This window comes from Populus euphratica, unplaced genomic scaffold, assembly GCF_000495115.2.
Source record: "Populus euphratica unplaced genomic scaffold, PopEup_1.0 scaffold127.1, whole genome shotgun sequence".
NCBI classification, from domain to species: Eukaryota; Viridiplantae; Streptophyta; class Magnoliopsida; order Malpighiales; family Salicaceae; genus Populus; species Populus euphratica.
Window position 1 is genome coordinate 216123 of NW_011500017.1, and position 23275 is coordinate 239397.

General features: G+C 34.0%; 3 protein-coding genes and 1 long non-coding RNA gene across 7 annotated transcripts; 3 read left to right on the forward strand and 1 right to left on the reverse strand.

Annotated features, from left to right (window-relative positions):
- Positions 1 to 515: 515 nt before the first annotated feature.
- Positions 516 to 6672, forward strand: LOC105141742 (tRNA-dihydrouridine(47) synthase [NAD(P)(+)]-like). 4 transcript variants are annotated; one of them, XM_011049085.1, is made up of 14 exons: positions 516 to 692; positions 1160 to 1440; positions 1545 to 1671; positions 2198 to 2325; positions 2427 to 2496; positions 2609 to 2711; positions 4005 to 4122; positions 4321 to 4402; positions 4588 to 4649; positions 4764 to 4836; positions 4930 to 5013; positions 5087 to 5145; positions 5599 to 5685; positions 6242 to 6672. In XM_011049085.1, exons 2-13 carry the CDS (start codon positions 1406 to 1408, stop codon positions 5672 to 5674), a joined length of 1017 nt encoding a protein of 338 aa, XP_011047387.1. In that variant the 5' UTR covers positions 516 to 692; positions 1160 to 1405; the 3' UTR covers positions 5675 to 5685; positions 6242 to 6672. The 4 variants fall into 4 exon arrangements, with proteins under 4 accessions (XP_011047387.1, XP_011047384.1, XP_011047383.1 ...); XM_011049082.1 differs by lacking the exon at positions 5087 to 5145 and having other exon boundaries at positions 540 to 692; positions 1138 to 1440; XM_011049081.1 differs by lacking the exon at positions 5087 to 5145 and having other exon boundaries at positions 540 to 692.
- LOC105141741 (uncharacterized) lies at positions 5202 to 5593 on the reverse strand. The gene is made up of 2 exons (XR_845443.1): positions 5444 to 5593; positions 5202 to 5364 (listed from the first exon to the last, which is right to left on the reverse strand). It is a non-coding gene; the product is annotated as an uncharacterized LOC105141741 (long non-coding RNA).
- Positions 6673 to 11629: 4957 nt separating the features above from the next.
- Positions 11630 to 16538, forward strand: LOC105141743 (40S ribosomal protein S27). The gene is given in 3 exon segments (XM_011049086.1): positions 11630 to 11960; positions 13203 to 13555; positions 14313 to 16538. Coding segments are annotated over 3 exon segments (2505 nt in total). The 5' UTR covers positions 11630 to 11737; the 3' UTR covers positions 16242 to 16538.
- A 2341-nt stretch (positions 16539 to 18879) lies between these two features.
- On the forward strand, positions 18880 to 22760 carry LOC105141744 (actin-related protein 7-like). The gene is made up of 7 exons (XM_011049087.1): positions 18880 to 19094; positions 19284 to 19505; positions 19619 to 19760; positions 20137 to 20381; positions 21110 to 21293; positions 21432 to 21499; positions 22332 to 22760. The coding sequence occupies exons 1-7, from the start codon at positions 19017 to 19019 to the stop codon at positions 22482 to 22484; spliced, it is 1092 nt and encodes a 363-aa protein (XP_011047389.1). The 5' UTR covers positions 18880 to 19016; the 3' UTR covers positions 22485 to 22760.
- Positions 22761 to 23275: the final 515 nt, after the last annotated feature.

A 23275-nucleotide genomic window follows, 5' to 3' on the forward strand; every position in this document is an offset into this window, starting at 1 on the left:
GTAAATTTAATATTATTATTAATATTATACATATAATTTTTTTTGGTTAGATGATGTATCATGGGACATATTTCTAGTTACCACTACAAGCGCTCATAAAAATAGACAAGCATGGTATTTTGGCATGTTCTATATCGTGCACTCATGTCCGTTGGTTGGGTGTCGTGGGCTGGAAGGGGATAAGGTTGCTGGTCCATGCCCCATAATAGATGGCGAAAACAAATACTACAAGAGTACAAAATTTAAATATATATAAACGTAGCATAAATCATTTTTTTCAACATGAGAAATCATAAAAAAATTAGCTAAATGATAATTCCAACAGAATATAACACACAGTGGGTTTTTTTATTATCATCATTTTTTAATTATTTTTTCCCTTAATTTCCAAACTAAAATATAATTGATTAAATGAGAAGAAAATTATAAAAATATTAAGTAAGATGTTAGGAATTAAGCACTATTTTTGGCGTCTAAATTAATGATTTTTCTGGACAACTAACTTGGAAAGCCCAGCCCAAAAGGATTCAGAATACTTTATCTTTGGTGCTCTATTTTCGAAGATAAACTAAACTGATAGCGTGTGCAAACAGAATCCACGCTACCTTGCAGCATAAAACCACTCTTTCTTGCCGCGAAGGACGACGCCGGAGCCAGCTCTACAGTCTCGGTGGCCGATATATTCCTCTAATGTAAACCCTAATATCTCTATTAGTTTCCCATCAATATATGACATGTTTATTTATTCAACTGTTTTCTTAATGCATGTTGGTGTTTCTTTGTCTTGACGCTTTGCCCCTCTTCTGTTTGATTAAATGCCTGTTAGAGAGTACTTTATCTTCTTTCATTGATTTGTTGGCACCAAAAACAGTTCATTCTTTTACATTCACTATAAAACTTAGCTCCAACTGGAATTTAGTCTAATGGTACAAATCCCGAGCTCAGGTCTTAGAGTTATTTCAAATCATTTCATCACTATGTAGCCCCTAAAGAACTAAAATTTAAGTAGAAAAGGAAAAATTTATCATTTAGGCTTGAATGAAGTAATGTGATAAGTTTAATTTCTCCGTAGGGAAAGTAGTTGCAGAGCATAACAGCTTGTTTGATGCGTATGATCTAATATATATGATGATGCAGTTTCTATTTAATATGGATATAGGCACCTAAAAGGAGCAAGCTTCCTCAAAGGAGCAAGCTTTCTCTGATTAAAGAGAGAAAGAGATGGTGAAGTTTTCTGGGTATTCTTTGATTTCTTCATTTACTCCTTTTCATCCTGTTATTCTCAAAAAACAGCGTCCGATTTTCAGCATTAGATTTATATATCAACAATTCAACCAATTCAAGAAGAACGCTTTCTGTTCTTGCTAATAAACATCAGTTACGTAACATAGAAACTCACACCAAGATGGGTGTCGAACAATATTGCCCTCCTCTATTTAGGTGCGTATCCATCAATTTTAATTTTACTTTTTTGTTTGTTTGTTCTGGTTGAGTTGATAGGATGAATTTTTCTTTTAATTGATTTTGGCTGGTTATATTTGCAGTGTTGCTCCAATGATGGACTGGACCGATAATCATTATAGGACTGTTGCACGCATAATATCAAAACATGCATGGCTTTATACGGAGATGCTTGCTGCTGAAACAATTGTCCATCAACAAGGAGATTTGGTATATGAGTGAAAGATTAAGAATGAAAATTGATTAATTTTTTATCAGTTAGTGATTGAGTGCTAGTTTGCAGAGAGTTTGAATCCATCTGGATTAGTAGACCAACTAGCATTTTCAAGAACTTGAGATAGGGAGTTTCTTATGGCTATCAAGGTTGAGAAGCAGAGTTGTTTTAATATAATGTTTTTAGTACTTTAGATCTTTCATTGTGTTAGTAATTACATAGCTGGTTCCAATGATGTCATATAAAAGGCCGTCTGTGTGCATTTCTATGATGAATATGTGCTGAAACCAAACAATTCATATAATCTGTCAATGGGTTGTACTTTTTTTTATTACCTTCTCCTAAGAATTCAATTTGAATTGTATCAGCTTACCTGCACCATCCGTCAAAAATAGTCTTATCTTTGGTGTCTTGTGAAAGAATATGCTATGCCTATCTCCGCTGTGAATGTTTTGGCTTATTGATTAGTTCTTTGCAGAAAAAAAAAAAAATAACTCTGTATTTCTTGTTCATAATGCTCAGGACAGATTTTTGGCGTTTTCTCCCGAACAGCATCCAATTGTGTTGCAAATTGGTGGGAATAATTTGGACAACATCGCAAAAGCAACTCGACTTGCCAATTCTTATGGATATGATGAAATTAACTTGAAGTTAGTAGAATTCCCTCCTTTTCTTTATGTTTCTTTTTATTCTTTATATTTTTTTTGGGGATAAACTGAGACAACACCTTGTTTCCCTCCAAAATTACTAGTTGTGGTTGTCCTAGTCCCAAGGTAGCTGGACATGGGTGCTTTGGCGTCCGTCTTATGCTTGATCCAAAGGTTTGTTAACTATGCCAATTAAATTGACGAATCTCTGGGCTAGATGATGTATTTTATTTTCTTTTTAATATTCAATAAGTTCTCATAGATTGTTTGGTATTTACAAGGAAAGTTTGTCGGTGAAGCTATGTCAGTTATTGCTGCCAACACAGATGTCCCTGTTAGTGTTAAGTGCCGAATTGGTTTAGACGATCATGATTCTTATAATGAGCTCTGTAAGGACCCTTTATATGCATTTTATGTCTCTTCAAGGGAAAAGAAATTAGATTATTATGTAACTTAAAATGTTGTCCCTTCAAAGCTGACGGAATAAGTGTTCTCTGTTGTTCCTCATCATGGTTTATCGCATGGCCTTTTGCTACTTGCTTCAAAGTTTCAAAATTATTATGCTTATGTTTTTATGCTCTTTGGATGTATTTCATCATTATGGTAATTACTGGCCACTTTTTAGAAATTGGATATTGTATCAGAGGCCCATCATCTCAGCCACTGTATTCCTGCTTAATTGGGTTAGCAAAAATGATAGAATCATTGAGAAAAGTTTTCGCTACAATTTGGGGCATGGACATCAAAGGAAAGTCTCACACTTTTAAAAAATCTGCTGATTTGGGTGAGGCCAGTATATGATGAGGGGTTCAATTGACCCCCAAAAAGTAAGAAAAATCTATAAAGATATATTGTGTTATATGTTGGCAATTAAAGTTTTTGAAGATGTACAGAACGACCTTCTGAAAATATCACAAAACTAAATTATATGGAATCATTTTAGTAGTTTTCCTAAGATATCAATTAAATTCCACTACTATTAAACAAGGACTCACCATTTTTTTACTTCTATTTCCAAGCATTTTAGCTTGCTCTGGAAGCATAAAATCAGCACATTCTTTTTAAAAATTAAAATAAAAAAGAAATCCTTTTCTAATTCCAAATCTTAAAAGTATATCCCATCTGCTAAGTGTGTTATTGCGTTTTATAAAGAAGATATCTCACACTGTCTATATATAAGTTTCCCAAAAAAAAAAAAGTCACAGGATAACTAATTAAAATCTCCTTTTCTTTTTTTGTGCTCTATTTATTTATTTTTTATTTAAATATTTCCTTTCAGATTAATTTTTTTTTTATGAGTTTTGATCTCCAAAATCGCTACAATCTGAAGTAATTTTATTCTAGAGAGATAAATATGATCCTGTTGAATTTTTTTTTTTGGCTATACCAGTGAGTGAAGAGCATGTATTCAGAAATAGTTTGCTAATTCTACCCCTAACAGCTTCCTTGCTTAACTTGTATATTAAAGTATCGCTTGACTGATGAAAATGTTGATCACATTTGGTGCCCTCATGTACCCCTTTGTTGCTTATGTTGTCATTTTGGTTCTGATTTGCACCTTTGTTTGGTGGGGTTCAGAAGGGATTATCTGTGTTGAATATTAAGGGCTAATTGCTCCCTGACATTTTGTGCTACAATTTCTGGCACTGTATCTTGACCTTTATGTTAATATCCCCTTTCAGGTGATTTTATCTATAAGGTTTCTTCTCTATCTCCGACTAAGCATTTTATTATACATTCACGGAAGGCTTTGCTCAATGGCATTAGCCCAGCTGACAATCGAAGGATTCCTCCCCTCAAGTATGTATGGGCTGAAAAAATTTAGTTTGTGATTGAATGTTTACGTAATTCTCTGGAAGATTCAGAATATTTATATTTATTTAGTAATCATAACACTGGGCTGCTATTCTACAATTTATTTTCTCCTTAATTACTAAGCATCCTTAGATCAAATAATGATATGCTTCAGTTTGTGTTTTGATTGTCATATTGATGCAGATATGAGTACTATTACGCCCTCTTACGGGATTTTCCTGACTTAAGATTTACAATAAATGGAGGCATAAATTGTGTTGATGAGGTGAGGTCTTGTTTTCTCCTTGTATAATTCAGCTTCTGTTTACATTCAGATTGTTGCTTTTGAAATGCTTTTAAAGGTTTATTTTGTTATCACTATTCTTATATTGCCTATGATCCCTCATGACATGACAAATTGTTTTGTTGATTCCATGTTTCCCTATTTCCATTGGACATCTCAATTGATAGGTAAATGCAGCATTAAGGGAAGGTGCACATGGTGTAATGGTTGGGCGTGCTGCCTACAATAAGTATGTATAATGAGTTTTTTATGCACTTCTTGTAGTTAGGGGCATGGTTGATTTTTATGCAGCCCTCTTTCTCAATTATGTTGTTCTTCCCTGATCATTAATCTAATTTATCAGCCTCTGGAATACTCTGGCACATGTTGATACTGCAATTTATGGTGCACCAAGCAGTGGTCTTACACGTCGTCAGGTTCGAGAGCAAATATGGCCTTCCACAGGGACACATCTTCTGAATTTATTTTTTATCCTATTAACTTCAATTCATGGCTTTATTGATTTTTAGGTCCTTGAACAATATCAAATATACGGGGATGCTGTTCTGGGAACATATGGGAATAGTAGACCTAATATACGGGACCTGATAAAGGTACATTAGATAATTTAACCAATTACATGTAAGCAACCATTATTCTGAAAATAACTGAATATCTTCATTGAAGGACAAAGCTACATCTCATAAAACGTTCTCTGTTGCCTTGCTTTTTGTCAGGGATGAATGGTCAGACATCTATACTATATAGTGATGAACAATATTTTTATTATATTTTTTTTTTTCATGTCTACTTGTTGAAGAGTATAGGGAGAGTGCTGCTTTTTGTCATCATCTGCATGGCTATGAGAAATTCGGATTCTGTCCTGATTGCATTTAGTTGTAAGAAAAGGACAAGCAGACAAGTTGTTGGGGTAGGACTTTTTTTTTTTTCCATTCACATGTCATGTCTTGAAATTTGTCTGTTTAAGCAGACAAGTTGTTGGGGTAGTCTTTTTTTTTTTTTTTTTTTCCAATCACATGTCATGTCTTGAAATTTGTCTGTTGTTTGGTTTGGATTTAATTCATTTTCCAGTCCCGCCGGATAAGAATGCAAACTGGTCCACATCACTCTGTTGTTTGGTTTGGATTTAATTCATTTTTTTCCAATCAATATATTTGAGAAGTGTTAATGTGCTGCAGCCTTTATTTGGTTTTTTCTATTCCGAGCCTGGAAACAATTTGTGGAAGCGCAAAGCTGATGCTGCTTTCCAGATGAAGAATATCACGGTAAGACAATTGTGATAACCTACTTAGTTTTGCTGTGTTCTAATGTCTGTGAGTCCTATCATACCAAATTGTCACAAAACCTAATTTCCTCTTAGTATCATATTGAAAAAATTTTATTTGGTTATGGTATGATTGGATATGTTTTAAAATATTTTTTATTGTTTTTCAACTTATTTGGATATTATTAATGATGTGTTTATATGTTAATAAGATTTTTGCTACGTATAGCTAACATCATTTATTAAAATTAGTGATTCTAAAGAAAGTTCAAAATTATTTATTCAATTAAGTCTTTTGAAAAAAGAAAAAAAAAGGATGAGCATTGAATTTGAATGGATATTTGAAGTCTTGATTATTTGAATATGGTTATTCAAAATCCAAATCTAATGGGTAATGAATAAGTTATGATCATTGTTTTTTTCATTTGAATATGGTTATAGTATTATCCTAATATTTGTGGATACTCATTTCATTCTACCATGTCCTGTCTGTTGAGCACAAGACAATCATTAACCGATTGTTGACTGATGTTGTTAAAACTACTTTGACATTTCAGACAGTCAAATCCTTTTTCGAGGAAACCCTAGTAGCGATTCCTGATACTGTCTTGGATTCACATGTTGCGGAGCTACCATCTGGTCGTAAAGATCTTTTTGCTAATGTACAGGGATTGCTTCCACCACCGTATGAAACCAGAGAAGAGGAGGTAGTAGTATATGCTTAGTCTTAACACATAGGCGTCATTTATACCTCGTTATATCCCATATTAAGCTTACTCAGCAATTGCATTTTTTTGGATGACTTGGTTGATCGGTCAGTGTAACAGTATCTATAAATTTGGTGTTGCTGTGGGACTGTCGAAGATTTATGATTGTCCCTCAACACTGAGATACAGACACTTTGGATGTATGTGCTAATAATGTATGACAATGAATCTGGTCTTCGATACTGGTAAATTCCACGTGTCAAAGCTCTTTGATTTTGGAATACTAACATTTGATCAATATATGTATTAGGATAACATGCTGGATTACCCACTTTTTTTTTCCCTTTCATTTGGATTCCCTGAGTTTAACAAGCTTGGCTGGACCATGTTGAAAACAAAAGAAATTATCCACAAATATAGCAGTACCAGTACTCCACAGTGCAAATGGCCTCAATCACCATGGCTGCCTCGTTTCTCATGACATAAAAAAAAGACAGCAGCTGCTGCTGTCTGCTCAGATGCTGGGACCGAAGCCAGGTCCCCCAGGAGCACCGGTCTGTGTAACCATGCCAACAGCTAGGATCGGACAAGGGGGGTTGCTTGACACAGCTAATCTGCCGAGTACGTGCAAGCTCTCTCCTATTCACACGTGCCAGATAGATCTGGGATCGAAGCGAGCGGGCCTGGTTCAAATTGCGTATGAATTGTTGGGGAATCGAATATGCGACTTTCGGCTGATCACCCCATCTAACCAACCGCGTCACAATTGTAATGTAACGGTGGAGTTAACTTCTCAGAAAGGCTCACGCGTGCTACATGGTCAATTTTTGAATTTTTTTATATATTTTTAAATTATTTTAATATGTTAACATCTGAAAATGGATCTTAACACTTTAAAACTTGGTTTGCCTAGATCACACTCACTAAAGAAGCATAATTTGCACATTAATGTGCTCTATAAAATAAGTTCAATAAAGACTTGCATTTACTGCCCAAGACTAGTACTTGCCAGGGAGTGTTTATTTTTGTGTAGTTTTTATTTTTTAAAGTGTTTTTTTTATTTTTTTTTGTTTTAAAAATAAAATTAATTTGTTTTTAAATTTTAATTGTTTTAGAATGATTTTATATTTGTGTAAAAAGAATATTATTTTAATATATTTTTAATTAAAAAATATACTAAACATATAATGTCTTCCATACATCCAACATTTTAGATTGCATTAGAGTGTGTTTGATATTATGGTAACTGTTGTGATTATAGTTTGAAATAAGTTGTTTTATAAAACATACTTTTAGTTGAGATTGGTTTGAAAAAATATATGTTTGGTTAAAATTATGGTTGAAATTAAAATTGAACAAAAAATAGTTTAATATGTTTGGTTAAAAATACTTTTCAAATTGAGATTGTAAAATAACTAAAAATGATATATATATATTAATATTCATGATTTTTAATTGAAATATTGTATATTTAACTACTGCTATTATATCATAAAATAAAAAATACTTTATATAAAATATTGTTTATTATTTTATTAAACTATCTATAATTTCATCACGTCAGGTACAAAATTCATCCGACAAAAACTTCTTGAGCGTGCAACAACATCAGGTAAAATATCATTAGAAACAAAATTTGTAAAACCTCTAGGTGAAAAATAAAAAATTGACCAGTTTCATGTAAAACAAAAAAAATTCATAACTCTTAATTGGGTTATCAAAAAATTCTAAAAATTTACGTGAAGCATTCTACTATGATTCCTTAACTTGGATTAAAATTTTATAATTTTTAAAGAAATTCAGAAATTTGATGAAAAATCATAATTTGACTAGTTTTACGTTATTGGACGGAATTTTCAATCTGATCATCAAATTAAGCTAAAATTTTATGAGAAATCTTAAAATACATTGAGTAAAATTTGGTTAAAATTCTAGGAAGAAGGGAGTTTGGTAGTGCTAGCAAAAAAATAAGGATCGTCAAATAGAAGCAAAAGGACTCATTAAGTGTAAAATGGTTATTTGTGATTAAAAAATAGAACAAATTAGCTCTCCTTTTCTTTTATAAGCTACCGACTGGGCATAAACAAAATGTGAAAAGAAAGAACAAAATAGAACGTTAGACAAAAAGAGAAAAGTAAGGAAAAAAATAAAAAAAATGAGAGAATGACCTTGTAAACTTGAAAGTTCACCTTATAAAGCACTAATCTAAGAAAGAATCAAGTGAAGAAAAGATGAATTGAGAGAGAGAATTTAGCCACACTAGGAGGAGAAGAGAAGTTAGGAGAACTTAGATTGGAGTTGTTTCGGGAGTAGGGCATCAGGTAGGAGGAGTTGGGTGATCACAAGCAGATGGTAGATGATTCATCATTTTCTTTTAAAATTTAAAATTTCATTATTAGTTATGAGTTGTTTATGATATATTGATATGAAAAAAATAGAAGAAAAAACTTATTTGTATTATAATTAGGATGTTGGGTAATTCGTATGGAATTATCAGTTAAATTGGCTATTGATAAAGAATAGTTGGATGTTGGATAATTCTTATGGAATTATAAGATATTGGGTAATTCATATGGAATAACCCGTTAGATTGACTATTGATAGAAAATAACTGAATGTTGGATAATTCGTATAGAATTACTAGTTAGATTGCCTATTATTAGATAATAGTCAGATGTTGGGTAGATTGGCTATTGATAGAGAATAACTGGATGTTGGGTAATTCGTATAGAATTATCAAATGTTGGGTAATTTGTATGGAATAACCAGTTAGATTGGCTATTATTAAAGAATAGCCGAATGTTGGGATACAAATTACCGGTTAGATTGACTATAAATAGATAATAGCCGGATGTTGGGTAATTTGAATTATCGATTAGATTGATTATTAATACAGAATAACCAAATGTTGGGTAATTCGAATTATCGATTATATTGACTATTATTAAAGAATAGCCGAATATTGGGTAATTCATATGAAATTACCGGTTAGATTGGTTATTAAAAGAGAATAGCCGGATATTGGGTAATATGTATGGATACCGGTTTGATTGTTGGCTATCAAAGAGGGTTAGCCGGGTTTGAGGTAAAATTATGAGTTATTAAATTAAAAATTAAGCAATGAGTGTTAGTTGTAGAGGTTCTCTAAGTATATGATTAATAAATTATGAATGAGTTATTAATGTTAATATATAGTAAGTCAATGATAAAAGATAATTTGATATATTTTGAAGAATTTTGAACATAATAGCTTTACTATTTTTAATGTGTTATTTTTCTTATTTCTTATTAATATTATGTATACAAGTTTTTCATAAGGTGATACGGAGCGTTAAATATGGGCTTTGTAGTTAAATCTATTTATTTTATGGAATGTAATATCTTTTGCTTTATATGTAATTTATATTATATGTAGATTTTAATATATGTATCCTAAAGATATTTGCTTTTGATATTTATACATTTAGAAAGTATGAGTAAGGAACTAATATTAGTAAACTCTTCGAAAAGAATACTTAGTAATTATAATCATGCATGTTTAAAAGATGGATGCATGTTAATGTAATAATTAGTTCACTATAAATCATTTGAGTTTATATTTGTTTGTAGTTAATGTTTTACTTGTTGATGATGTAAAGTTGGAAAAGCACTATGAAGTATGGTTATGTGAAATATTGTATGATGAGATAGGATATGATCTAGGATGGCTAGATCGAAGTGGAAGATTTGAGTATTGTGATTGAATGAAATCTAGTTGGTAACATCAAAAAACAAAGGAAACCCTGTTGAATTTTTTTTAAAAAAAAATCCTATAATCTTAGACATATTATTAAATACTTGATATTAGTAAAGAAATGTTTTAGATTTCATAACATTATAATTTGAGGATGTTACAAAATTAAGATTGCGATTAAATTATGCAAATGCTACATCATCATGCGATCTCTTTCTAATATAATTATGTTAAATACTAATTTTTTAAATAAAACACAATATTTAAGAAAAAATTTAGGATTTTTTTTACTGGGTCAGGCTAAAACACTAAGCATTTAGATTTAGGCTAAACTTGATCTGGACATGAATAGTGGAGACGCACTCCACTATTCATGTGAACAATGAAGCATATAGAAGACGAAGGAGAAGGAGAAAGAGAAAGGGAGAGGAAGAGTAGTGGCTGGCGTTGAAAAAGAAGAAGGCCAGTGGTAAGTTGATGGAACTGCTCTTCATTGTACTCTGTTTCTGTTCTTCTTCTTAGGATAGTGGAGAATGTAGAAGGTGAAGGAGAAGGACAAGGAGAAGAAGAAGGGAAAGGGAATAGCAGTGGTTGACGGTGGAAACGACGGAGGCTGGTGGTGAGCTACTCTACACTATTCCCATGAAACTCGAACAGTGAATTAATTTACTCTCTACTATTCATGTGAATAATAAAGAATGCAGAAGATGAAGGAGAAGGAGAAAAAAGAAGGGGAAGAGCACTGGCTGATGATGAAAATGATGGAGGTCGATGGTGAGCTACTCTTCACTGTTCACATGCAATGTAAATAATAGAGAATACAGAAAACAAAAAAGAAAGAGAAGGGTAAAGGGAAGAGGAAGAGCAATGATTGTTCCATCAAGGGGGGGAATTGATGATGATTTGAGAGAACTACTCTTTATTGTGCTTTGTTTTTTTTTTTCAGCACATCTGTTTACTGTGTTTATAAGCATAGTTTGCAACTAGTATAAAAGTTGCTTTTGGTTTTCTTGTGATTTAACTGTAAATATTTATGGATCCCACAGACAATAATATGCATTTATATCATTACCAAATATATGATAATAATGTTTTTCTGTAAAGACAGCCGCTAAGTAAAACACACAAAGTACAAACATGACCTGCGTTTTTTAAATGAGAAAGCTATTATTGCTCGAGAATCAGCTTGAAACATAGCCTTGCAAAGCCCTTTGGACCCAAATGAGTTCTTGGATAATTTACTTATAAATAGCTTTCACGATGTATTCAACTTGAAAATTAGTGTCCCAATAATTTTTAAAATTTTCATAATTTATTTATTTTTTTAGAAAAAAGATTGTTGATACATCGTAATGAGCTTTTACCGAGATATATTTATTTTTGTTAATACTAATCTATCAAGGCTTCTGATTGAAGAATTCTTCTTCCCAAAAATACAGTAAAAAATTGTTAACCAACCAAATAGCTTTCACAGCACGCGAGTAAAATCTAAAATCTATCCTTTATTTACATGCCAGTCACACGCTACCCTCATTTCTCCTCTGAAAAACCGCACCCAGCAAAACAGAAAAAACCAAAACCTGAAAAAAGCCTCACTACCTAACCAAGCAACAATGGAATCGTCACAGAACCACGACACTTCACGGACCGTCGCTACTAACTGGACCATCGCCAGTGGCTCTCTCGTCGATTCACTCGCGTTCGAGTCCTCTCTTTCCCTTATCACCCACGACGATAATAATGATCAGGGTCAATTCTCCACCGTCGATTCTAAATCGAAATCTCCTCTTATCCTCTACGCTCCTGCACCCGATTCCGCTCCCTGCGAGATCACTAGTAAGTCTCTACTCTTTTTTTTTTATTGATTTCTGTTTTTAGCAGATTGTTAATCTGGTTATTTTCATTGAGAACTAAAATTTAATAATGGAAAATGAGTTTAGTTTGCGCCTGTGACTTCTGTTTGGTTACTGAGAAACTGAATGAAATTCAAAGAAATTGGAGTTTAGTTTTGTTGTAGAGCGGTTAGGTGTTAAATTATTTATCTGCTAGATTTTTTTCTGAATCTATTTGCCTTTCGAAGATCTTTCTTTAGTGTGATTGCTATTTGGACACAAAGATAACGAAGGGCAAAGAAAGGATGATTTAAAAAGAAAAGAGGGAGTTTTTTAAAATGCTATTTAGGTTTCAAAATCTAGAAAAAATCAATGAGTAAAAGTGCATATTAATTACTTGTGTTTTACTCTTTGAGTAGTTTATTGAAGTTCTAGTAGAAATGGATATTGAATAGCGAAATATGATTTTCTTGTAATATAAAGTTTCAAAGTTTCTGACACACCAAAGAGGAATTACTGGATTTATTACGGATGAGTTTTGTGTTATTTTTGTGTTTAAGGTAATTTGTGTACGAATTTAAGGTTTGAGAGTAAATATTTGTATTTATATCTGAAATTTCTCAAAATGAAAACGAGTTTTATGCAAAGATGGAAATGGTCCTATAATGTGCGTTTTTGTGAAGACGTCTTAAAACTTCTTTTGGTATTTGTGAAGTCTACCCTTTGCAAAATGGTGGCTGTTTTGAACTTGTTGGAAAATTTAGATTATATTCTTGGATTTTGTTTTGTTGCTCTTATGGAATAGTTTAGTTGATGGCATTAAAAAAGATTTGATCCTTTCATCCCTTCGGTCTATTAGTTAATGGGCATCTGTATTGTCGTGTGACATGTTTTCTCCATCCACAATGGTTTGGTTGATTTGTGAATTCTCAAATGCTTATAATTAGTATGTTTTTTTTTTTCCTGGTTTTACATGATATCTAAGTGTTATGGTGGGACTAAAATTGTCTAGATGGCTGAATAATGATTATGGCCATTTAATAATTGTTGTTAAAAATCAAATAAGAGTTCCAAAAATTGTAAATTCTTTATGCAGAAATGGTGTGTCATCATTGCCATCCCTTCTGTCACACAGAATGTTATTTTTTGTAATTTTCTTATTTACATCATCTGGAAGCTGAACAAGATATTTTATTTTCATTTTTACCCTCTCTTCGTAAATGATCAATAATTTCTTGTAATGCAGTAAATTTTGCACAAAAACATGAAGTGAGGCAGGTTTATGTTCGAAGTACTGCTCGAGTTTATGAAATATACTGTGCCCCTGAGCAGCAGAGCAGCATTGAGTATCTTTGTACTGTTCGCTGTGGCATTGCTGCTAGAGATGAAGAAGTGCTGCATGCTACCAATGTTGAAGAAGCTGTTTTGGCACATGCAAGTTCTGTTCAAGAATCAGCTGAAGAGAAACTCAGAAATGGTAGTAGCCTATCCCCCAATGAAGATGACTGGGTTGAAGTGAAAGCTCTTGATAGTCCCCTGGTCATCAACAGAAACAGTTCATCATCAAATTCTGATATAAAGCCAGAAAGAAACTCGCAGGTATTGAGACTTGCTCTTTTATAGACTTAATTGATATTTGATGGTTTTCTTCTTTCTAATGGATTGGTTTAATCTGCAACCCACCCCCAATTATCTTTTAGTGTATAATGAATTAGCCAGAAACTGAAAACAAGGAAATTGGATGTGATTAAAGTACTCTTTGAATTCAAAATCATGGATGTTATGTGTTTTCAATGACTAGGTCTTTTCAGGGAATATATCATTAGAAGGTTGTCCATCTATCTTGCTTTTCCAGAACTAGATGTGGATGCTATCTCTGGAATTCTTGAATTGAGGGTTGTGATGCTCCCCTATAATGGGTCAAGAAAGGACTTGCCTTTCCTTTCTTTGCATGTTTGTGTTTTTCTTTTCTTCTCTTCTCTTCTCTTTTGTTTTTTGGTTTCCCGTGCTGTTTGGTTTTGTCTCACTGCACAATACCACTTCCTGAACTGACAACTCTAATTCTAAGGGAGGGTAGAAGAGAAGCAAACCAATAGATTGCATAGAACTACCAATTTGATGGTGATGGCCTAATAGCTTACTGTTAATGGTTGTAGGAAGATTGACAAAGCTGCATTTATTTGTTAGAAGGATCTTTCAGATGAAGTTGAATTTCTAAGTTTATAATGTATTTTCAGAAAATTACTTGGGAATTAAGAGGGTGTTTAAGTATAGTCAGATTAAAGCATGAAAGCACTGAAGCACACTTGGCTCTTTACTGCTTTATCTTAATTAATTTTCAATGCCTGATGGATAGAACTTTCAGGATTTTTATGAAGCTACAGCAGAGATCACTGATGCAAACCCGTCCACTTCCCTTACACTCAGGCTGCTTTCGCTTCAGAATAAAGGTTATGTTTGTGTTGATGAAGTTTATGTATTTGGTGATCCTGCTGACACAAGTAATTCGGATAATCAAGCGGGTCCAATGGAGAACTCCGCTGGAAATTCACTTATGGCCATGCTTGTACCTGCCTTTTTTCAGTTGTCTAAAACAAAGGGTATTGGTGGAGGAGAAGATAAATCCAATATTGATACAAGTGAAAGACAGAATTATCAGGACAATGGGACAGAAGCAGCTGCTCCTGTTGATGTTGAGAAGAAAATTCAGGAGGAAGTGAGGTTGCAAGAAGCAGCTGGGCCTACTTCCAAACCTGTCCAGCATGAGATCTCCCAACAAGTTTCAAATACAGAGAGCAAGCCTAATATTTCACACAATCATTTTGAAGGTGTTCTGGATCAGCTTGTTTCTCGAGTTAACAGAATAGAGGATCTCTTTTTGAAGTTTGAGTAAAGTATGCTGAAGCCCATTAACAGCATTGATGTGAGGCTCCAGCGAGTCGAGCAGCAACTTGATGCGCTCACAAAGAAAACTGAGAGCTCTGCATTGGTTTCTTGCACAAGAATATCTGCTCCTGATTTTTCATGCAGTGAACCAGAGACCAGCTCGTATAACAGTAGTAGTGATATCAGTTATGTGGCATGTGAAGAAAATAGGAGCCACTCTCTTTCTCCTCTGACGTCTGTTCTCCCTGATGCCACCCCTGTTTCTGTAAATGACACAATGTTACAACCTGGTCTGGTAGTTACTGCTCCTGAGTTCTCGAATTATGATGGTGAGGAAGAAGATCATGCGGTGGAATCATTGCAGGAATCTCCAAAGGATAAACAAAAGCATACTATGTCAATTGATGATGCTTTAGCATATGCACTTGCTGGATTCTTATCTTCAACTTCAATCCAGTCCCAGAAATATTCTCAAACTCTTGTAGTTAAGACTCCTGATTTTACAAGCGAAGAAGAAAACACCAATGAGAACGTGACTCCACCTATAGTTGAATCTGAACGAAATATGGACCCTCCCATTTGTTTTTGTGAATCTGATGGGACAGAGCACTTGGGAAATTCACTTTCATCTGTATCAAATATTACATCTTTAGAGGGCGATGAGAATGTGATGAGATCTCTTAATGATAACAACTCCTCAAAAATGGTTAACGGGGTTGATGAGCAATGCCATCGTAGCGAGGGGGGAGAAAGTGATTCACAGGACATCTGTGTTGGCCATGCAGGTGCACCAGCCACACATGATGTGGTGGGCACGGATTCGTATCACCTGGAAAACGACATAAAGGATGGGGAAATTGACAATAAAATAAGCAAAATTCCTGATCTTCAGAAAACCGAGAGTCTGAAACAGTTTTCTAAAGATCAGACTGATGATGGCTCTGTTACCACCCAGGAAATGGCTGTTTCACATGAATTAGTCGCTTCCAAAGGCACTGAAGAAGAATCTAAACAAGACATTCTGCAGAACATTGTTGAACTGTCACGAGCTTCTTCTGTAGTAGATTTTGAATCTCCAATCCTGGAAGTGAAATTTGTTTCGCAAGGAAACTTAGGTATCAAGTCTCCCCTTGAAGCCCTTTTGGCTGGCATGCCTGATCTGGAAGTTGAAACTCCATCAGCTATGGAAGACAATAATAACGGGTCTAAAAATGGCGATCAGTGCAGCTTAATTGCAGTCGAGGATTTTGGAGCAGAAGGTTCTGGAACTGATACCCACATTTCAGTGGACATGGATTATTACCGTCTTAATGAGACGCCTTCAAATATCGAAGCTGATAAACCATACGACTGTTATACAAGCAGCAGCCAGGAAATGCCAGCTGTAAGTCTGATATGAGAATGAGCTGCTGTTCATATGTAGATGCTAAGCTGTATATAAATCCGTACTTTAAGCAGTACTCTGGCAGCTACTATCTTCTTCGACCGCTCTACCCTTCACTTCTACCATTGTCAACGTGTTTAGTTGATGGCAAATGCCAAAGGCTTCTCTAGGAATTCCAGAATGGATCTTTTTGTGCAATATACGTGCTGTTTTAATTGTTGTGACAAGATATGCGGATTGATGAGGAATTAGGATGTAATTTGTTAGAAACTGATGGATCTGAATATTTTATAATATGTTATTTTTGTTTAAGCTTATGTGTAAAAGTGTCAAAGGGTAATAATTCTAATTACCTGAACTTGGTAGAATAATAAGCTTAAATGACTTGAATTTAGCTTGTTTTTAAATTTAATATTTTTGTGGTCAGTTGTATATTAAGTTTTAAGTATATGCAATTCCTTTTAGGTTCAGGTATATATAAGAGTTTGGTGAGCATCTAAATCCATTTTAAGTTTAAATTCATTTGAAACTGATAATTATTATAAGTTTTATGTTGGGTAATGAGTTTACTCATTTATCTATTCTTATGGTTATTAATATAAAATATTAAAAGTTAGAGTAATTATTTTTTTTTATCTATTTATCTATTCTTATGATTCTTAATATTAAATATTAAAAGTGAGAGTAATTATTTTTTTTATCTCTAAATATATAAAATATTTTTAAAGGTTTATCATATTTATATTAAAATTAATATTATATAAAAAATATTTATTAATATTTTATTTTTCATTAATGACATAAAAAGAAAATAACATTCCAATTCATTCATTCAAGTAACATGATAAAATTTAGGGGTTATATATACCTCTTAAATCATCAGGCGAAATATTTATATTTTTTATTTTTATAATATTTATCATACACAAATAAAAATAAATATTCTTTTTCATTTATTATAATTTATTATTAAAAATCATTAATTTTATTATTGGATGTTAAATCCCACTAAAAAAAATGGTTATGTAAGTGTTGAGTCATCAACTATCTACCATTAATTTAATTGTTATCTATTATTCAAACACTCCAAAATTTTTATTTATGGGCATATTAAATTTTAACATATCATCCATAATTTATAACCTAGACAAAAATATATATGCCTTTTCTGGTCATTGATCAAATTGTCGAATTTAACATTTCTTGTCAATGAGATTTATTGAAGGGATTAACTTTGTCACAAATTGAAATTTGGTATCTAATTACTGTTTATGGAAATACAAATTTCGAATAAAATCGCAAGAATCTTTATTACAGTTAAATCTTCAATTTCCACTTTAATTTTTTTTCAATCACTCTCTCTCTTATTCTGTGCTACCGTCGTCATATAATTAGTTATCAATTTTAAAATGATCCCTTAACTTTTGTAATACCCAAACTTGTTCAGTTATCTTTCAAAATCATTAAATACTGAGATAAACTATTAAACAGAGGTCTAAAATGAAAGCTAAATTGAAATCTGAGGGATATTTAACAAATATTGTAGTTTATAAGGGGGAAACTGACAAAACTCCAATCCTGGGAAGATTTTGTGATTTATCCAAGCACTAATAAATAAATAAATAAGAAAACAAAGGCATGAGATCAAGGTTCTTAAAATCACAATTTTGATATGGCATGAAAAATACAAAACAAACTCAGATCGTAAAATCATAAAATTATAAGGAATTTTAACATACATTAAAAAAATCATGCTTAAAAAAAAATCATAGCTGAAGATACGGGAGAACAACTTATGGTGAAGAGAAAGTCATTGATGATGAAGGCTGAAAAGGAGAGCGATGTCACTTGCTGCTGTTGATGTAAAGGAAGCCGTGAGCTGTTGATGATGGGAAAGTAAGGAGATCGTTGCCAGCTTGTCGCTGTTGATAAAGAGGAAGCCATTAGCTATTGATGATGAGAAAGAAAGGAGATCGTCGTCGACTTGCCGTAATTGATGAAAAGAAAGCAACGACTGTGAGCACTGATGATTGAAGTGAAGACCAGACCGATGACTGAGTCACTGGAGTGAAGACTGGACTGATCGTCACCGCTTTTGTGGTAGCCTGTTGGTTAATATAAAAGAAGATTAGGGATTTGTATTCAATGAAAAGGAAGAAACACCCAAAATGCGATCTGACGCAATGACTGGAGTGAAGATTTGGAGTGACCGTGCATTTACCCAGCTGATAAGTGCCGGACAGTTGGAGCATGGGAGAAATATTTACTTCAGTTTATACGTTTTGGTGAAATCGTTCAATTGATCCTGAACTCGTGATTTTATGTGATTTCATCTATTTTTTATTTTTCCAAACTATTCAACAAGCAAAGCATGTTTTGACTCATAAAATTGTATAATTTTACGAGTCAAAATAACATGTTTTGACTCGTAAAATCGTATAATTTTACGAGTCAAAATATGATTTTAACACCTTTACATGAGATAGTTTATAGTGTTTTTTAAATTATTACTTTTAGATGTATTAATATAAATAATAAAAAATATTAGGTTTATAGTGTTTTTTAAATTATTACTATGTATTAATATAAATAATAAAAAATATTATTTTAATTAAAAAGATATTTTTTAAAAACACAGCCCAACCGAACACACTTTACCAAACACGACTAATAATCAGGTACTGGCAAGCACAGTTTTCAAATTGGACTACCCGCTAATAAAGAGAGAGAAGAAGCTACACGGTGAGCTCTCACCTCCAGTAACACTCATAGCTCGAGAGGCGCTTCGTAATGGAGGCGGCGGTGATAGACGCTGGAAGTCAGCTCCTTAAGGCCGGCACTGCAGTTCCAGATCAATCTCCCCCCATGGTAACCTTCATCCCTCCACCCAAGCTTCCCTAACAAAACCACTACCAACTACAATTTCTACTCTAATTTTTTACTTTCATTTCTTCTTAACTATAATTTTGCAATTCTCATTTCTATTAGGGTTTCCATTTCCATTAGGTTTTTTTATCGTTTAATAAGTGATTTAAAATTATTTTAATGTCCGAGTAGATAATTCCGAGCCAAATGATACGAGTGGTGGAAGATGGAACATCAGGTGATAATAACGAATCAGTATTTGAGGATGTAACGGTCGATCCAGTGGTTCGAGGTCACATAAGGAATTGGGATGCAATGGAAGATTTGTTGCAGTATGTTTTATATGATGGACTTGACTGGGAAGAGGGAAATGAAGGCCAAATCTTGTTTACTGAACCGCTTTGCACTCCCAAGGTTATTTAACGCCTTCCTTTGTTATTCTTGGCCGGCCGTATATCATTGTTTGTTAGCAGCTTGAGTTTAGCGAGGATGGTGTCAGAAAACCTAATTGAATTTTTACATTACAGGCTGTGAGAGAACAATTGGTGCAATTGATGTTTGAGACATTTAATGTTTCGGGATTTTATGCATCGGAGCAGGCGGTGTTGTCTCTTTATGCAGTTGGGCGTATCTCTGGGTGCACTGTTGATATTGGTCATGGAAAGATTGGTATGTAAAACCGATCTTTTTAAGCTAAAGTATTTGTCATTGGATATCTTCCCTTTCAATCATTGCACGCAGTCGATGTGCATAAGTTTTATTTTTATTCTTATGCGTGAAGAATGTTCTATTTCTTAATTAGTCCCTCTTCATGTAACTGCGGAGCAGCACTTTTGATGATGAGAACCGGAGATTCGTGAAGCTTAATTTGCTTGGTGGTTTGCACTTGATAATCACTTATTTTCGTTTTTTATTTTCAATTTCAAATTAGCAGTTGAACATTAGCTTAAAAAAGAAATAACTGGGTGGGAAGTGAGTGCCCTTGATTGGGTTAGTTTTTTGGCTTGAGGTGTGATCTCTGTTTGTTTTTTAACGATATTGCCAGATATTGCACCAGTACTTGAAGGGGCTGTTCAGCACATTGCTTCGAGAAGATATGAAATTGGTGGTGTTGATTTGACAAAGTTACTTGCCCAAGAACTGGGTAAATCTAATCCTCTGGTGAATCTTAATGCCTCTGATGTTGAGATGTTAAAAGTAAAGTACTCATGTTGTGCTGAAGACGAGCTTGCTTATGAGAAGACCCAAAGGTCAAGTGATGAGGAGGAGCATACCCTTCCTGATGGACAGGTTTGTTTTGGTGTTGGTTTAAAAACTAGCCTGGAACCCAATCAGGTTCAACCAGGGTGAACCTGAGTTCAAGCTACGATGTCAGAATTGTCAAGTAAATAAATGATCTAATAATGATAGCAAGCTACTTTGACTTGATAAACTTTTCTTTTAAGTATAGGTAACATGTGGAATAGTTAAGCTAACATGTAATCTAATGACCCATTGGTTCTGTGGCTTATTCTCACCCTCTTGATCCACGTTCAAGCTATTATTTCTCTTCTTGTCTAAAATTTTTGTAATTCAAACATCACCCAAATGGCCAGGTTGATGTAGCATTTCCTTCTCTAACCACCAGTTGACCTATAGTTAGTTTGAATCAAATGGTTCTTTGACATCTGTTTTGATGGGAAATTGGCACATTGGCCACTCGATCAATGTGGCTGGTACAGCCAGGAGCAGGCTTCAAAACATTGCTTTCTGGTGCTAAGATTGAATTTATAGTCTTTATGCATCAATTATGTGTCAAGTTGTTATCTTGATTATATAAAATTCCTGGGACTTATTTTGGGTGAAAAGGAGCTTGGACTGTGGCCGACAAGTGAGTGCTAGGGGAGATTCTTCTTTTGTACGAATAAATAAATAAATTTATAGGTCAGGATTGTTTGTGTTAATCTAGTATTAAAATTTTCCTGATTGACTCTTGATATGAAATTTGGTAATTCAATGCAGCTCTGAATGTTTGTCAGGTGATTAGAATTGGAAGAGAAAAATATACTGTCGGTGAGGCTTTATTTCAACCATCTATACTGGGAATAGAGGCTCATGGAATAGTTGAGCAGCTTGCACGTAGTATTTCAATTGTTTCTTCTGAGAACCACCGCCAGCTGCTGGAAAATACTGTACTTTGTGGTGGCATAACTTCCATGCCTGGTGAGTTTTATTTATTTATTGAAATCTGTATGAAGTTGTTTAAGCATGACTTCTTTTTGTTGTTTCACTTCCTTCTTGATCAGAAAGAATTTGTTGCTTGGGATGGCTTATAGATTGTTACACTGATGCCTGCTGCAGGTTTTGAAGATAGGTTTCAGAAAGAAGCAAGCCTGTGCTCATCAGCTATTCGTCCTTCACTTGTAAAGGTAAATGATTAGATAGACTTTTATTTATTGATTGTTTCCTTAACTTTTGGGTTTCACATTTATTGTGTGCATGCTTTACTGTAATTATCGTTATGAGCACCGCACCCTGTTATGTGAGGATGCTGATTGTTGGCAAGGTTGACATGAGCAAGTGCAGTGATGGGAGCACTTTGCTTCTTTCCTGCTTGCTGGTGCAAAACAATCCTCAGGTGCTTTGGATTTTTCTGACTCACTTATTCTGTCCATAGATTGCCATATAATGCTTTCCTTTTTATTTGAAGAAGCTGCACATTGTCCCATTGCATATTTCCTTTGTGAAGTTTTCATAAGCAATACATATTTTAGGTAGTTGTCAGTATATCAAATTTTTTTAGAAGTACAATTATTTGAATAATATAGGTTTCATAGAAGGGTTATTTTGACTGAAATATCACATATCATAATTGAAATCACTCTTTCTACAATGTTTAGAGATATTTATTGCTTTTGTTACCTTTAGGTCAATATCCTCCATGTTAATGTTTACCAGTATTTCTAGTGAAAGAATAAATGAAACAAGATCAAATAACAAATTAGAAGTTCATTAAATGGTAACCTATATCCTCTCTTACGTATAGTTTCAAGACATTTGCTTTATAAGTTTGTCATCATAGAATACGTCAACAGTTTCTTAAATTCCCACAGTTTCACACACCAGTTTATGAGTAACAGTTGACGATTCTTTCCTCCTGGAAGTAGTGGAAATGGTTTTGCTGTTCATTTGCGCTTTCTATTCTTTTGGTATATTCTCTCATGTAGAACATTTCAAAATTCGTATTTGTGTTCCTTACAGCCTCCAGAATATATGCCCGATAAGTTGACGGAGTACTCTGCATGGGTGGGTGGTGCCATACTTGCCAAAGTTGTGTTCCCTCAGAATCAGCATGTTACTAAGGGAGATTACGATGAAACCGGACCATCCATTGTCCATCGGAAATGTTTTTGACACTTATTATTAGTGAGTTGCCAAGTGTTCTCTTCGTCATACTTGTATTATAGTAGATGGTTAGGATGGTCCAGAACAATAGACCGGCAGGCTTGTTAACTTGTAAGAAATGCCAGCATTGAACAGATTCCCTTGAAACCATTCTCGTTTACAGAAGTCCGGCAGTTGTTATTTGTCAACAGCAAGCAGGATAACCTTTTACGCTGGATTAGATTTAAAACAGAGTAAACTTCTTGACATTTCCATAAAATGACCACCAAGAGCTATATTATTTCAGATATAGCATTAAGAGGAGCAAACTTTAGGAATTGAATTGGAAGAGTGAAAGATTTGTCCTCTCACGTGTGTAGCATGCACGCATGCATCTCACCATTGTTGTGTATTTGTAGCAAGCTCTGCTCCCAGGTCATCTTCACCAAGGTAGGTGCCCAAATATTAGGATTCTAATTTTTTTTCTCTTTTCGTAGCCTTTTAAAATGGCATGGTGTAGGTGTGTTACTACAGTAGAAGGTTTATCAACACTTTCACCGACAGTTCATTTGAGCTGGACATTGGCATGCCGGCGTCTATAGAGGAAAAAAAGTCAAGGAACTGCTCTATTGATGAGAAGAATCATAACAAATTCAAATGATTGAGAGTTTGATTAGGTTGTCATTCTTGCTACTTCTTGATAAGCTCGGCCTTAACTTTTTCTGATCCATGATCTTCCCTGAAGACGACGTTGATGCTACTCGTCCTCCACTTTGGGTTGGGGTGGGGGGGGGGGGGGTGTGGGGGGGGGTTTATCCCGG

Excerpts from the sequence above, each read along its gene's own strand:
- LOC105141742 (XM_011049082.1), top strand. The coding sequence starts at position 1,406 with ATGGGTGTCGAACAATATTGCCCTCCTCTATTTAG. Across the intron at positions 1,441-1,544 it reads TATTGCCCTCCTCTATTTAG|TGTTGCTCCAATGATGGACT; the intron begins GTGCGTATCCAT and ends TTATATTTGCAG. Across the intron at positions 4,650-4,763 it reads GGGCGTGCTGCCTACAATAA|CCTCTGGAATACTCTGGCAC; the intron begins GTATGTATAATG and ends CTAATTTATCAG.
- LOC105141744 (XM_011049087.1), top strand. The coding sequence starts at position 19,017 with ATGGAGGCGGCGGTGATAGACGCTGGAAGTCAGCTCCTTAAGGCCGGC. Across the intron at positions 19,095-19,283 it reads CAGATCAATCTCCCCCCATG|ATAATTCCGAGCCAAATGAT; the intron begins GTAACCTTCATC and ends ATGTCCGAGTAG. Across the intron at positions 19,506-19,618 it reads AACCGCTTTGCACTCCCAAG|GCTGTGAGAGAACAATTGGT; the intron begins GTTATTTAACGC and ends TTTACATTACAG.